At 42.3% G+C, this 14378-nt stretch overlaps 2 protein-coding genes across 3 annotated transcripts; both read left to right on the forward strand.

Moving 5' to 3' along the window:
* Positions 1-4662: 4662 nt before the first annotated feature.
* LOC136768511 (zona pellucida sperm-binding protein 3-like) lies at positions 4663-6837 on the forward strand. 2 transcript variants are annotated; one of them, XM_066722746.1, is made up of 9 exons: positions 4663-5052; positions 5130-5248; positions 5341-5444; positions 5527-5704; positions 5809-5929; positions 6067-6152; positions 6229-6344; positions 6439-6561; positions 6673-6837. In XM_066722746.1, exons 1-9 carry the CDS (start codon positions 4702-4704, stop codon positions 6783-6785), a joined length of 1311 nt encoding a protein of 436 aa, XP_066578843.1. In that variant the 5' UTR covers positions 4663-4701; the 3' UTR covers positions 6786-6837. The 2 variants fall into 2 exon arrangements, 1 of the variants encoding a protein (XP_066578843.1); XR_010821988.1 differs by having other exon boundaries at positions 4664-5052; positions 6407-6561.
* Positions 6838-11485: 4648 nt separating this feature from the next.
* Positions 11486-13660, forward strand: LOC136768512 (zona pellucida sperm-binding protein 3-like). The gene is made up of 9 exons (XM_066722747.1): positions 11486-11875; positions 11953-12071; positions 12164-12267; positions 12350-12527; positions 12632-12752; positions 12890-12975; positions 13052-13167; positions 13262-13384; positions 13496-13660. The coding sequence occupies exons 1-9, from the start codon at positions 11525-11527 to the stop codon at positions 13606-13608; spliced, it is 1311 nt and encodes a 436-aa protein (XP_066578844.1). The 5' UTR covers positions 11486-11524; the 3' UTR covers positions 13609-13660.
* Positions 13661-14378: the final 718 nt, after the last annotated feature.

The following is a 14378-nucleotide window of genomic DNA, read 5'->3' on the forward strand; positions in this document are numbered from 1 at the left end:
TTGAAGTGTAGTTTTCCACAATCTGGGTGAATGGAGGAAATGTAGCTAAACATGTAATAGCTGTAGGTTCCCCCCTCAATGTGCTTAGCTGCTTTGTTGGTGCTGCTCAATATGGGGCTCTGTATGGAAATGGGTAAGGCTCCTTCTGTATGGGAGGGGATACAACTTTATTACTATTGGCATTGCTTTTCCCAGCTGCATCAATTTCAGGGCCTTGTTTCAGAAGATTAAGTTCAGCCTCATTAATCGTGGGCTTCGAGTATTTTGCAATATTTGGTCTGTCCTTATTTATGGTCGGTCTCTCTGTACTGTGTAAGACCATAAGCAGGAGGTGGGTTTCTTCTGGGTTTTCTGTCAATATATAGGATTGTAACCACAGGAAGTAGCATTAGAATTGGTAATATGCAGATTGGTTGGATTAGGTATGTTCATATTTTTATAATCCTAGTGTTTATAGGAGTAAATAAGTTACTAGTAGTAGAATCTGTATAGTAGTTGATGTAAATATTAAATGCATCATTAGCAATACTAAACTTCATAGGTCAGTTTAAATGTACGAATGGAAGGTAGCAGAGGTGTTTGTATAATACAGTTTTGTAAAGGGAATCCGTATCGTAAAGATGGTCTTAAGAGCATGTTTAAATTGTGGTTAAAGCACACGATATGCTATAGGGGGGTGGAGGGTAATTATGAGACTTAATTTTTACAAATGTGAGTGAAGCTTTAATGAGAAAATGATGAATGTTGTGACTGTTCATCCAATCAAAAGGTGCAAAGTTTGTAGGCTGTCCTTCTGGAGGGAGGAGGTCATCATGGAAGCTGATGTCGTCCTGTTACAGCATACAAATTGCACAATCTTGTGGTTTTCTTTAACAATGGACAAGGAGGTAACATCTTCAGCTTTGAGAGAAGGAATTGGAAGTCCACAAATGGACAAACCTATGGGCTGTACAAGCGTGGGTCACTTCTCTTATCATGGAAAGACATACAAAAATAAAGTTTACAAATGAGAGGAGGCCATTCGACCCATCGTGCTCGTTTGGTGTCCGTTAAGAACTGAGACTTGAATCAAGTTCCTCACGTAGTCTTCTCTGTTCCAGGGTGAAAAGGGTCAGTTCCCTCAGTCTCTCAGTAGGACATTCCCTTCAGACCTGGCATAAGTCTGGTTGCTCTCCTCTGAACTGCCTCTAGAGCAGCGATATCTTTCTTGAAGTGTGGAGCCCAGAACTGTCCACAGTATCCAGATGAGCTCTAACTAGTGCATTGTACAGTCTGAACATTACTGCCCTTGTTCTCAATTCTACACTTTTGACAATATACCCTAACATCCTGTTTGCCTTTTTTTTATTGCTTCCCCACATTGTTTGGATGGAGAAAATCCTAGGAGTCTATGTGGACTCCTCATTTTCTCATGCGTTACTTCATCTAGTTGTATTCCTCCCATACTGTAATTACAGTGGACATTTTTGTTACCTGCATGTATTACCTTGCACTTGTCCACATTGAATTTCATCTGCCAGGTGTCGGCCCACAACTGAATATTATCTAAGTCCCTTTGAATAGCCTGTGCTGCCGCGATTGTATCTGCTGAGCCACGAATTTTAGTATCATCTGCAAATTTGACAAGTTTGCTAACTATCCCAGAGTCCAGATCATTAATGTAGATTAGAAAAAGCAAAGGCCCTAGTACTGTTCCCTGTGGAACTCCACTAACAACCTCACTCCAGTTAGAAACAACTCCTCTAATCGACACCCTCTGGTTCCTATATATCAACCAGTTCATAATTCATCTACTTACATTACCCTGAATGCCTACAGCTTCCAACAGAAGTGGAAGCAGTGAGAGGAATTACAAAAAGGATGTATCCTTAACAACTGCCTTGTTGGCTCGATAAATCTAAGTTGCTCGGTCTGCATACTATTATTAATACAAAACATGATACAATTTATATAAAACATTAATACCGGCTCTTCAAGAGCAAAGAGGAATGAGGAGTTCACGGTGAGGGGTCTGGGGGTCCTGTTCCCACCACTGATGTAGGAGTTTCTAGGTCAATGCAAGTTTCCGGTTGTGATGCAGAAATTCATCAATAACATCAGCATACATTAGTTTGACGTCTTTATTTATGTACATATGCGTGAGCCCATAAAGTCTGTCTTCTGTCATAGTGGAACGCAGATATGTTTAGTAGTTTTAGCTCACTGAACATCACTTGTAATATGGGCACATTACAAACAACATAAGTCTCCATATCAGTAAGTATAGTATTAAGCCTTCTGCTCTAATATATCCACCCCATTGGCATAGCTGGTACTAGTGGGGTTATCCGGGGGCCACGGTTACAATCACATCCACACCTATTTGTTTCATATATCCAATGGCCTCCAGGCGGGAGTGTGACCGTTGTGTGTGACATAAATTGAACTCTGGGATCCATGAAGCTGATTGGGCTGTAATGTGCATAAACCAACGCTGATTGGCTACTGACCTTACAGCTTGGAATGTCTGGGTGCAAGAATGCGTTCCACCATTCAAGTCAATAGGAAAATGTGGTTTTCCGAACGATCATCAATCAATAACTATTGACCCTAGCGGTACACAAGTTCACAAGTTGTATTTGAAGCATATTATAAGTGTAACTTTATTTTATTGTGTACTCATCCAGTGTGACTTTTTACCTTTCTGAATGTGCACACATTTCTATTACCAACAAACCACTGTACTTTAAAGTAACTGATACATTAATATAACTAAGTTAACAAGGATATAATGGTAAATAACTACATTATTTTCTGGGTCCGTTATTGGAAAAGTTAACAAAAAGTTTGATTTTTTTTCTTTTTCTTGGGACAGTTGAAAGAAACTCACAAACCCCTGCAATTCTTTAAGTCGACTGCTAAATTAAAGTTAGCAAGTATATGAGTAAGTAAATAGCAAATAAATGTCTGAGTTTGTTATTGGAAAATTTAACCTAAACCCATTTGAGCACTATCGCTGTGTGACCTGTAGCAAGAAATCTGCAATTCCACAACTTCTTAGAGCACAGGTGATAAATATTGAGATTTACTGTTACAATGGTGACTGTGTGAATGACTAGGTGAATGTATGCTTTTCATATAAAGGTAAAATACAGTTGTTCAAGAAAATACAAGGATGTGTAAATATACATATTTACTACTTGAATTTGAAGAATAACCTATGTGTTCAATTAAATCTGTTTTACTATCAGATTCTATTGCAGTAAAACCTGAAACAAATATAACCAGAATACATACTATTTTCCTTTCTGTGCCATTCCAGAATGGTTTCTGTATACATTTCTGTTTCTGTATCACAGTACATATTTTCTTTCTCTGCCATTTCTGCTTTCAGTTTAATTTTAACCATGATGCTTGGAATTCACACCCTGTCATTTCCTTTCCTCACTACCACCATCTCTCTAGCATTTTGTTTAACTTCATCATCAATTAAATGCTTCTGGTACCACCTTAAATAACCTAATAGTCCCTATCAAAACTTCACAAAAACTCCCATCCAATTTGTTTTCCAACCTGTGCACCTGTGTGATGGCAATAGCATGTCATATCAAAATAATGATCAATTGGATATTTGTTATTGAACTATTTTACAGTATTCTAAAAAGTCAGGTTGTTAATAGAGTATTAAAACGAAATTAATCCAATATGAAATAGAAACATATTTAAACCCTACATTACACCTAGAACACCTGTAGTCACTGAAGAACATAAACATCATAGAACATACAATATCAGAACAGAACGTAAATAAAACGGTGTTTTCTCTTTGTCAAGATATTCATATGTTACTTAAATAAAACTACGTTACCACAATATAAAATAGAAACATTTGTTTTCCATTGCAATACACATAACCCAGTAAACTGTTCTCTATGTAGAACAAATACCGGGGCTTCATTCATATAGTAACGGAAGAAGATAACTGATTAAGTGAAAATGGAAAAGGTATATTCTCCTCTTATTACAGATGTCTAGTGTTCTTTTCGTACATTGTCGCTGCTATACCGATCGTCAAAGTATTAAAAACCTCTCCATCGCACTGCAAAACAGAAAGCTCCAAAACAGTCACCGTAACTTCAGGCAATAACTGCGCAACAGCGCCAAAAAGGCAAAAGCGGCATCACTGAGTATTACACCCGTAGTGTTTTAGCTCTATAGAGAATGAACTGGAAAGCGTTAATAAAGTCACTGAAGCTTACCGACAGGAATAAACTGAACATTAATGATACTGCTGAGGGAAAAGATTGATACAATATTATATCATACACATACATAAAGACATATGTTCCTTTCTTTTGACTATTATAAATATAGGTGTTAATTGAATTATTGTCAAATGAATGTAATGACACTGAACACTTCATACCGCTAAAGGGGATTTGTTTTGAATGCAACTAGTAGATGAAGTGGTGATTAAAAATCCACATTGCGACATTACACACGTCAATGTATAACTTGCTCATGATACGTTCTTCTGCAAGTAGAAGTAATCAACTACTTACACTTGTTTCTCAGGGTAAAAACTGTGGTAAAAATGCCTTCCATACCACGTGCCAATCTCTTCCTACGCAGAAGCGCAACTCCATTAGGAGGGGAGGGCTTTCTGCTATAAAATCACACAGCTCATCCCGAAAGAGAATCGTGGTTTTGATTTGAGAAAAGATGGAAGTGTCTGGGTGTGTCGGCTTTGGGGTGTTAGTGTTGCTTGTTCTCTGCGATGCCGCTAGAGTTGAAAAACACGGGAAAGGGCGGTTTGCTATGAAAACTCAAGCTATGGTAGCGTTTGACTCTCCTCTGTACCCGAAGCACAAGCAGCAGGATTCCCAGGCCGTGTCGGCAGTGTGCGGGGAGAGCACCATCCAGGTGCAGGTGAAGAGAGACCTGTTCGGTACCGGCCAGTTGATCCAGCCCTCGGATATTAGCCTGGGAGACTGCGCGGTTACCCGGCAGGATGACGTGGCGCAGGTCCTGTTCTTCGAGGAGGAGCTGCAGGATTGTCTTAGTAACCTTTCGGTAAGTACTGCTTCGTATTGATCGCCTGCTTTTCAAAGCCGACTATTCGCCAACATGTAAACCTGCTGTATTTGTAGATGGTGGCAGATGAACTAGTGTACAGTTTCTCCCTGGACTACAGTCCGAGCATGCTCAGCGGCACATCCATCGTGAGAACCGACACAGCCGCTTACGATATTGAATGCCACTATCCGAGGTGAGGACCGTCTTGTCCAGCCTGCTGTGGGTATTGAACTAACTCTGCCCACTCCTGCATGCCCAGGGACCTCCTTCTGCTTTCCTTCCCAGGTTTCACAATGTGAGCAGCAATGCCCTGGACCCCACCTGGGTCCCATACACCTCCACCAAGTCTGCTGAGGATGTCCTGGACTTCTCCCTGACCCTCATGACTGGTAGTGGTGTTCCTCTCCCTATAAGCTCTTGGATATTGCTTCTTCTATGCCTCTGACCAGTTCCTCCCCTGTTCCTGTCCAGATGACTGGCGTTCTGCGAGGCCGTCCAATGTGTATTTCCTGGGGGACGTCCTAAACCTCCAGGCCTCCTTCACCGTGGCCGACCACATGCCCCTGCTTCTGTTTGTGGACAGCTGTGTGGCCACCCTGGACTCTGACCCGACCTCTTCCCCCAGTTATACTTTCATTGGAAACCATGGGTTGGTCTTCCCCATTATCCCATCTATAGCTATGTGCCCCTACATCTCCTGTCACTGTCCTACTGGACTGGGGCTTCAGATGACCCATGTCCCCATCTCCTCAGGTGCCTGACTGATGCCAAGGTGACGGGCTCCAGCTCTCGCTTCATGCCAAGACCTCAGGACAACACCACGCTCCAGATGATGCTGGATGCCTTCCGGTTCTCTCCGAACGCCAGCAGCTCCGTAAGCCCTCCACCCATCGCCTTGCCTCTGCTCTCCACAAGCTTGACAACCCCGGTCCTTCCTCCTCTGCTTTCAGTGGTGTGCTTGTGAACCTGAGCAGAATTCCTCTTCAATGAAGGCTTGTCCCTCTCTCTCAGATCTACATCTCCTGCCACCTGAAGGTGATTCCTGCTTCCCAGAATGTGGACTCTGTGAACAAGGCTTGCTACACCGAGGGCAACAGGTGAGCAGTGGCAATGGTGCTGTATCCTGTGGGTTGGCTCTAGGGGTCTGTGCTGACTGCTGTGCCCCTACTCTAGCTGGATTTCTGTGGATGGGAGTGATCAGGTCTGTGGCTGCTGTGACTCCAGCTGTGTCCCGGGTGCCAGATCCAGGTATTTTAGGAGATACAGGAGGGACCTGGCATCCAAGGGGGGTAAGTGGGGTTTATTTGTCTCCCCTCACCCCCCCCCCCCCCCTAGTGTATGTATTCTGCAGTGTTTAGGTTCCTGACCATCGCCATGTTCCAGCTGAAGAATGGGAGGGTGATGCAACCGTTACTGTGGTTGTGCTTGAGAAGAACTGGGATTCCCTCCCTGTGATGGGTTCTGAAGTGCAGAGTCTTCCCTCAATGGGTGATGAGAAGATTGCAGGTATTGGACCTACCAGTGGCATCATACTTTGTTGGTTCAGAAGGCACTTCTTGCTGAAACCATTGGCTATGTTGGTGTCACTGAACTGCCTGACCTCTGCTTTCTTTGCAGGTATACCTGCTGAGGTTGTGGTCCTGGCTGGTGTGGTGATTGCTGTGGGACTGGTCTGCATAGCTGTGCTGGGGACTGTGCTCTACAGGAGACCAAGCAAATCCATGTCCTAATTCATACTAATGTATGATTAACCTGCAATAAAGTAATTTCTGTAACGTGTCATTGAAGTGTAGTTTTCCACAATCTGGGTGAATGGAGGAAATGTAGCTAAACATGTAATAGCTGTAGGTTCCCCCCTCAATGTGCTTAGCTGCTTTGTTGGTGCTGCTCAATATGGGGCTCTGTATGGAAATGGGTAAGGCTCCTTCTGTATGGGAGGGGATACAACTTTATTACTATTGGCATTGCTTTTCCCAGCTGCATCAATTTCAGGGCCTTGTTTCAGAAGATTAAGTTCAGCCTCATTAATCGTGGGCTTCGAGTATTTTGCAATATTTGGTCTGTCCTTATTTATGGTCGGTCTCTCTGTACTGTGTAAGACCATAAGCAGGAGGTGGGTTTCTTCTGGGTTTTCTGTCAATATATAGGATTGTAACCACAGGAAGTAGCATTAGAATTGGTAATATGCAGATTGGTTGGATTAGGTATGTTCATATTTTTATAATCCTAGTGTTTATAGGAGTAAATAAATTACTAGTAGTAGAATCTGTATAGTAGTTGATGTAAATATTAAATGCATCATTAGGAATACTAAACTTCATAGGTCAGTTTAAATGTACGAATGGAAGGTAGCAGAGGTGTTTGTATAATACAGTTTTGTAAAGGGAATCCGTATCGTAAAGATGGTCTTAAGAGCATGTTTAAATTGTGGTTAAAGCACACGATATGCTATAGGGGGGTGGAGGGTAATTATGAGACTTAATTTTTACAAATGTGAGTGAAGCTTTAATGAGAAAATGATGAATGTTGTGACTGTTCATCCAATCAAAAGGTGCAAAGTTTGTAGGCTGTCCTTCTGGAGGGAGGAGGTCATCATGGAAGCTGATGTCGTCCTGTTACAGCATACAAATTGCACAATCTTGTGGTTTTCTTTAACAATGGACAAGGAGGTAACATCTTCAGCTTTCAGAGAAGGAATTGGAAGTCCACAAATGGACAAACCTATGGGCTGTACAAGCGTGGGTCACTTCTCTTATCATGGAAAGACATACAAAAATAAAGTTTACAAATGAGAGGAGGCCATTCGTGCTCGTTTGGTGTCCGTTAAGAACTGAGACTTGAATCAAGTTCCTCACGTAGTCTTTGTTCCAGGGTGAAAAGGGTCAGTTCCCTCAGTCTCTCAGTAGGACATTCCCTTCAGACCTGGCATAAGTCTGGTTGCTCTCCTCTGAACTGCCTCTAGAGCAGCGATATCTTTCTTGAAGTGTGGAGCCCAGAACTGTCCACAGTATCCAGATGAGCTCTAACTAGTGCATTGTACAGTCTGAACATTACTGCCCTTGTTCTCAATTCTACACTTTTGACAATATACCCTAACATCCTGTTTGCCTTTTTTTTATTGCTTCCCCACATTGTTTGGATGGAGAAAATCCTAGGAGTCTATGTGGACTCCTCATTTTCTCATGCGTTACTTCATCTAGTTGTATTCCTCCCATACTGTAATTACAGTGGACATTTTTGTTACCTGCATGTATTACCTTGCACTTGTCCACATTGAATTTCATCTGCCAGGTGTCGGCCCACAACTGAATATTATCTAAGTCCCTTTGAATAGCCTGTGCTGCCGCGATTGTATCTGCTGAGCCACGAATTTTAGTATCATCTGCAAATTTGACAAGTTTGCTAACTATCCCAGAGTCCAGATCATTAATGTAGATTAGAAAAAGCAAAGGCCCTAGTACTGTTCCCTGTGGAACTCCACTAACAACCTCACTCCAGTTAGAAACAACTCCTCTAATCGACACCCTCTGGTTCCTATATATCAACCAGTTCATAATTCATCTACTTACATTACCCTGAATGCCTACAGCTTCCAACAGAAGTGGAAGCAGTGAGAGGAATTACAAAAAGGATGTATCCTTAACAACTGCCTTGTTGGCTCGATAAATCTAAGTTGCTCGGTCTGCATACTATTATTAATACAAAACATGATACAATTTATATAAAACATTAATACCGGCTCTTCAAGAGCAAAGAGGAATGAGGAGTTCACGGTGAGGGGTCTGGGGGTCCTGTTCCCACCGCTGATGTAGGAGTTTCTAGGTCAATGCAAGTTTCCGGTTGTGATGCAGAAATTCATCAATAACATCAGCATACATTAGTTTGACGTCTTTATTTATGTACATATGCGTGAGCCCATAAAGTCTGTCTTCTGTCATAGTGGAACGCAGATATGTTTAGTAGTTTTAGCTCACTGAACATCACTTGTAATATGGGCACATTACAAACAACATAAGTCTCCATATCAGTAAGTATAGTATTAAGCCTTCTGCTCTAATATATCCACCCCATTGGCATAGCTGGTACTAGTGGGGTTATCCGGGGGCCACGGTTACAATCACATCCACACCTATTTGTTTCATATATCCAATGGCCTCCAGGCGGGAGTGTGACCGTTGTGTGTGACATAAATTGAACTCTGGGATCCATGAAGCTGATTGGGCTGTAATGTGCATAAACCAACGCTGATTGGCTACTGACCTTACAGCTTGGAATGTCTGGGTGCAAGAATGCGTTCCACCATTCAAGTCAATAGGAAAATGTGGTTTTCCGAACGATCATCAATCAATAACTATTGACCCTAGCGGTACACAAGTTCACAAGTTGTATTTGAAGCATATTATAAGTGTAACTTTATTTTATTGTGTACTCATCCAGTGTGACTTTTTACCTTTCTGAATGTGCACACATTTCTATTACCAACAAACCACTGTACTTTAAAGTAACTGATACATTAATATAACTAAGTTAACAAGGATATAATGGTAAATAACTACATTATTTTCTGGGTCCGTTATTGGAAAAGTTAACAAAAAGTTTGATTTTTTTTCTTTTTCTTGGGACAGTTGAAAGAAACTCACAAACCCCGGCAATTCTTTAAGTCGACTGCTAAATTAAAGTTAGCAAGTATATGAGTAAGTAAATAGCAAATAAATGTCTGAGTTTGTTATTGGAAAATTTAACCTAAACCCATTTGAGCACTATCGCTGTGTGACCTGTAGCAAGAAATCTGCAATTCCACAACTTCTTAGTCACCATTGTAACAGTAAATCTCAATATTTATCACCTGTGCTCTGTGTGAATGACTAGGTGAATGTATGCTTTTCATATAAAGGTAAAATACAGTTGTTCAAGAAAATACAAGGATGTGTAAATATACATATTTACTACTTGAATTTGAAGAATAACCTATGTGTTCAATTAAATCTGTTTTACTATCAGATTCTATTGCAGTAAAACCTGAAACAAATATAACCAGAATACATACTATTTTCCTTTCTGTGCCATTCCAGAATGGTTTCTGTATACATTTCTGTTTCTGTATCACAGTACATATTTTCTTTCTCTGCCATTTCTGCTTTCAGATTAATTTTAACCATGATGCTTGGAATTCACACCCTGTCATTTCCTTTCCTCACTACCACCATCTCTCTAGCATTTTGTTTAATTCATCATCAATTAAATGCTTCTGGTACCACCTTAAATAACCTAATAGTCCCTATCAAAACTTCACAAAAACTCCCATCCAATTTGTTTTCCAACCTGTGCACCTGTGTGATGGTAATAGCATGTCATATCAAAATAATGATCAATTGGATATTTGTTATTGAACTATTTTACAGTATTCTAAAAAGTCAGGTTGTTGATAGACTATTAAAACGAAATAAATCCAATATGAAATAGAAACATATTTAAACCCTACATTACACCTAGAACACCTGTAGTCACTGAAGAACATAAACATCATAGAACATACAATATCAGAACAGAACGTAAATAAAACGGTGTTTTCTCTTTGTCAAGATATTCATATGTTACTTAAATAAAACTACGTTACTACAATATAAAATAGAAACATTTGTTTTCCATTGCAATACACATAACCCAGTAAACTGTTCTCTATGTAGAACAAATACCGGGGCTTCATTCATATAGTAACGGAAGAAGATAACTGATTAAGTGAAAATGGAAAAGGTATATTCTCCTCTTATTACAGATGTCTAGTGTTCTTTTCGTACATTGTCGCTGCTATACCGATCGTCAAAGTATTAAAAACCTCTCCATCGCACTGCAAAACAGAAAGCTCCAAAACAGTCACCGTAACTTCAGGCAATAACTGCGCAACAGCGCCAAATAGCGTAGCGGCATCACTGAGTATTACACCCGTAGTGTTTTAGCTCTATAGAGAATGAACTGGAAAGCGTTAATAAAGTCACTGAAGCTTACCGACAGGAATAAACTGAACATTAATGATACTGCTGAGGGAAAAGATTGATACAATATTATATCATACACATACATAAAGACATATGTTCCTTTCTTTTGACTATTATAAATATAGGTGTTAATTGAATTATTGTCAAATGAATGTAATGACACTGAACACTTCATACCGCTAAAGGGGATTTGTTTTGAATGCAACTAGTAGATGAAGTGGTGATTAAAAATCCACATTGCGACATTACACACGTCAATGTATAACTTGCTCATGATATGTTCTTCTGCAAGTAGAAGTAATCAACTACTTACACTTGTTTCTCAGGGTAAAAACTGTGGTAAAAATGCCTTCCATACCACGTGCCAATCTCTTCCTACGCAGAAGCGCAACTCCATTAGGAGGGGAGGGCTTTCTGCTATAAAATCACACAGCTCATCCCGAAAGAGAATCGTGGTTTTGATTTGAGAAAAGATGGAAGTGTCTGGGTGTGTCGGCTTTGGGGTGTTAGTGTTGCTTGTTCTCTGCGATGCCGCTAGAGTTGAAAAACACGGGAAAGGGCGGTTTGCTATGAAAACTCAAGCTATGGTAGCGTTTGACTCTCCTCTGTACCCGAAGCACAAGCAGCAGGATTCCCAGGCCGTGTCGGCAGTGTGCGGGGAGAGCACCATCCAGGTGCAGGTGAAGAGAGACCTGTTCGGTACCGGCCAGTTGATCCAGCCCTCGGATATTAGCCTGGGAGACTGCGCGGTTACCCGGCAGGATGACGTGGCGCAGGTCCTGTTCTTCGAGGAGGAGCTGCAGGATTGTCTTAGTAACCTTTCGGTAAGTACTGCTTCGTATTGATCGCCTGCTTTTCAAAGCCGACTATTCGCCAACATGTAAACCTGCTGTATTTGTAGATGGTGGCAGATGAACTAGTGTACAGTTTCTCCCTGGACTACAGTCCGAGCATGCTCAGCGGCACATCCATCGTGAGAACCGACACAGCCGCTTACGATATTGAATGCCACTATCCGAGGTGAGGACCGTCTTGTCCAGCCTGCTGTGGGTATTGAACTAACTCTGCCCACTCCTGCATGCCCAGGGACCTCCTTCTGCTTTCCTTCCCAGGTTTCACAATGTGAGCAGCAATGCCCTGGACCCCACCTGGGTCCCATACACCTCCACCAAGTCTGCTGAGGATGTCCTGGACTTCTCCCTGACCCTCATGACTGGTAGTGGTGTTCCTCTCCCTATAAGCTCTTGGATATTGCTTCTTCTATGCCTCTGACCAGTTCCTCCCCTGTTCCTGTCCAGATGACTGGCGTTCTGCGAGGCCGTCCAATGTGTATTTCCTGGGGGACGTCCTAAACCTCCAGGCCTCCTTCACCGTGGCCGACCACATGCCCCTGCTTCTGTTTGTGGACAGCTGTGTGGCCACCCTGGACTCTGACCCGACCTCTTCCCCCAGTTATACTTTCATTGGAAACCATGGGTTGGTCTTCCCCATTATCCCATCTATAGCTATGTGCCCCTACATCTCCTGTCACTGTCCTACTGGACTGGGGCTTCAGATGACCCATGTCCCCATCTCCTCAGGTGCCTGACTGATGCCAAGGTGACGGGCTCCAGCTCTCGCTTCATGCCAAGACCTCAGGACAACACCACGCTCCAGATGATGCTGGATGCCTTCCGGTTCTCTCCGAACGCCAGCAGCTCCGTAAGCCCTCCACCCATCGCCTTGCCTCTGCTCTCCACAAGCTTGACAACCCCGGTCCTTCCTCCTCTGCTTTCAGTGGTGTGCTTGTGAACCTGAGCAGAATTCCTCTTCAATGAAGGCTTGTCCCTCTCTCTCAGATCTACATCTCCTGCCACCTGAAGGTGATTCCTGCTTCCCAGAATGTGGACTCTGTGAACAAGGCTTGCTACACCGAGGGCAACAGGTGAGCAGTGGCAATGGTGCTGTATCCTGTGGGTTGGCTCTAGGGGTCTGTGCTGACTGCTGTGCCCCTACTCTAGCTGGATTTCTGTGGATGGGAGTGATCAGGTCTGTGGCTGCTGTGACTCCAGCTGTGTCCCGGGTGCCAGATCCAGGTATTTTAGGAGATACAGGAGGGACCTGGCATCCAAGGGGGGTAAGTGGGGTTTATTTGTCTCCCCTCACCCCCCCCCCCCCCCTAGTGTATGTATTCTGCAGTGTTTAGGTTCCTGACCATCACCATGTTCCAGCTGAAGAATGGGAGGGTGATGCAACCGTTACTGTGGTTGTGCTTGAGAAGAACTGGGATTCCCTCCCTGTGATGGGTTCTGAAGTGCAGAGTCTTCCCTCAATGGGTGATGAGAAGATTGCAGGTATTGGACCTACCAGTGGCATCATACTTTGTTGGTTCAGAAGGCACTTCTTGCTGAAACCATTGGCTATGTTGGTGTCACTGAACTGCCTGACCTCTGCTTTCTTTGCAGGTATACCTGCTGAGGTTGTGGTCCTGGCTGGTGTGGTGATTGCTGTGGGACTGGTCTGCATAGCTGTGCTGGGGACTGTGCTCTACAGGAGACCAAGCAAATCCATGTCCTAATTCATACTAATGTATGATTAACCTGCAATAAAGTAATTTCTGTAACGTGTCATTGAAGTGTAGTTTTCCACAATCTGGGTGAATGGAGGAAATGTAGCTAAACATGTAATAGCTGTAGGTTCCCCCCTCAATGTGCTTAGCTGCTTTGTTGGTGCTGCTCAATATGGGGCTCTGTATGGAAATGGGTAAGGCTCCTTCTGTATGGGAGGGGATACAACTTTATTACTATTGGCATTGCTTTTCCCAGCTGCATCAATTTCAGGGCCTTGTTTCAGAAGATTAAGTTCAGCCTCATTAATCGTGGGCTTCGAGTATTTTGCAATATTTGGTCTGTCCTTATTTATGGTCGGTCTCTCTGTACTGTGTAAGACCATAAGCAGGAGGTGGGTTTCTTCTGGGTTTTCTGTCAATATATAGGATTGTAACCACAGGAAGTAGCATTAGAATTGGTAATATGCAGATTGGTTGGATTAGGTATGTTCATATTTTTATAATCCTAGTGTTTATAGGAGTAAATAAGTTACTAGTAGTAGAATCTGTATAGTAGTTGATGTAAATATTAAATGCATCATTAGGAATACTAAACTTCATAGGTCAGTTTAAATGTACGAATGGAAGGTAGCAGAGGTGTTTGTATAATACAGTTTTGTAAAGGGAATCCGTATCGTAAAGATGGTCTTAAGAGCATGTTTAAATTGTGGTTAAAGCACATGATATGCTATAGGGGGGTGGAGGGTAATTATGAGACTTAATTTTTACAAATGTGAGTG

The sequence above is a fragment of the Amia ocellicauda genome, chromosome 14, assembly GCF_036373705.1.
Source record: "Amia ocellicauda isolate fAmiCal2 chromosome 14, fAmiCal2.hap1, whole genome shotgun sequence".
NCBI lineage: Eukaryota > Metazoa > Chordata > Actinopteri > Amiiformes > Amiidae > Amia > Amia ocellicauda.

Bases quoted from the DNA above. Each gene is read 5' to 3' on its own strand.
- LOC136768511 (XM_066722746.1), top strand. From the start codon at position 4,702: ATGGAAGTGTCTGGGTGTGTCGGCTTTGGGGTGTTAGTGTTGCTTGTT. The intron at 5,053-5,129 runs GTAAGTACTGCT...CTGTATTTGTAG, and splicing joins ATTGTCTTAGTAACCTTTCG to ATGGTGGCAGATGAACTAGT. The intron at 6,153-6,228 runs GTGAGCAGTGGC...CCCCTACTCTAG, and splicing joins TGCTACACCGAGGGCAACAG to CTGGATTTCTGTGGATGGGA.
- LOC136768512 (XM_066722747.1), top strand. From the start codon at position 11,525: ATGGAAGTGTCTGGGTGTGTCGGCTTTGGGGTGTTAGTGTTGCTTGTT. The intron at 12,753-12,889 runs GTAAGCCCTCCA...CCTCTCTCTCAG, and splicing joins CTCCGAACGCCAGCAGCTCC to ATCTACATCTCCTGCCACCT. The intron at 13,385-13,495 runs GTATTGGACCTA...CTTTCTTTGCAG, and splicing joins GGGTGATGAGAAGATTGCAG to GTATACCTGCTGAGGTTGTG.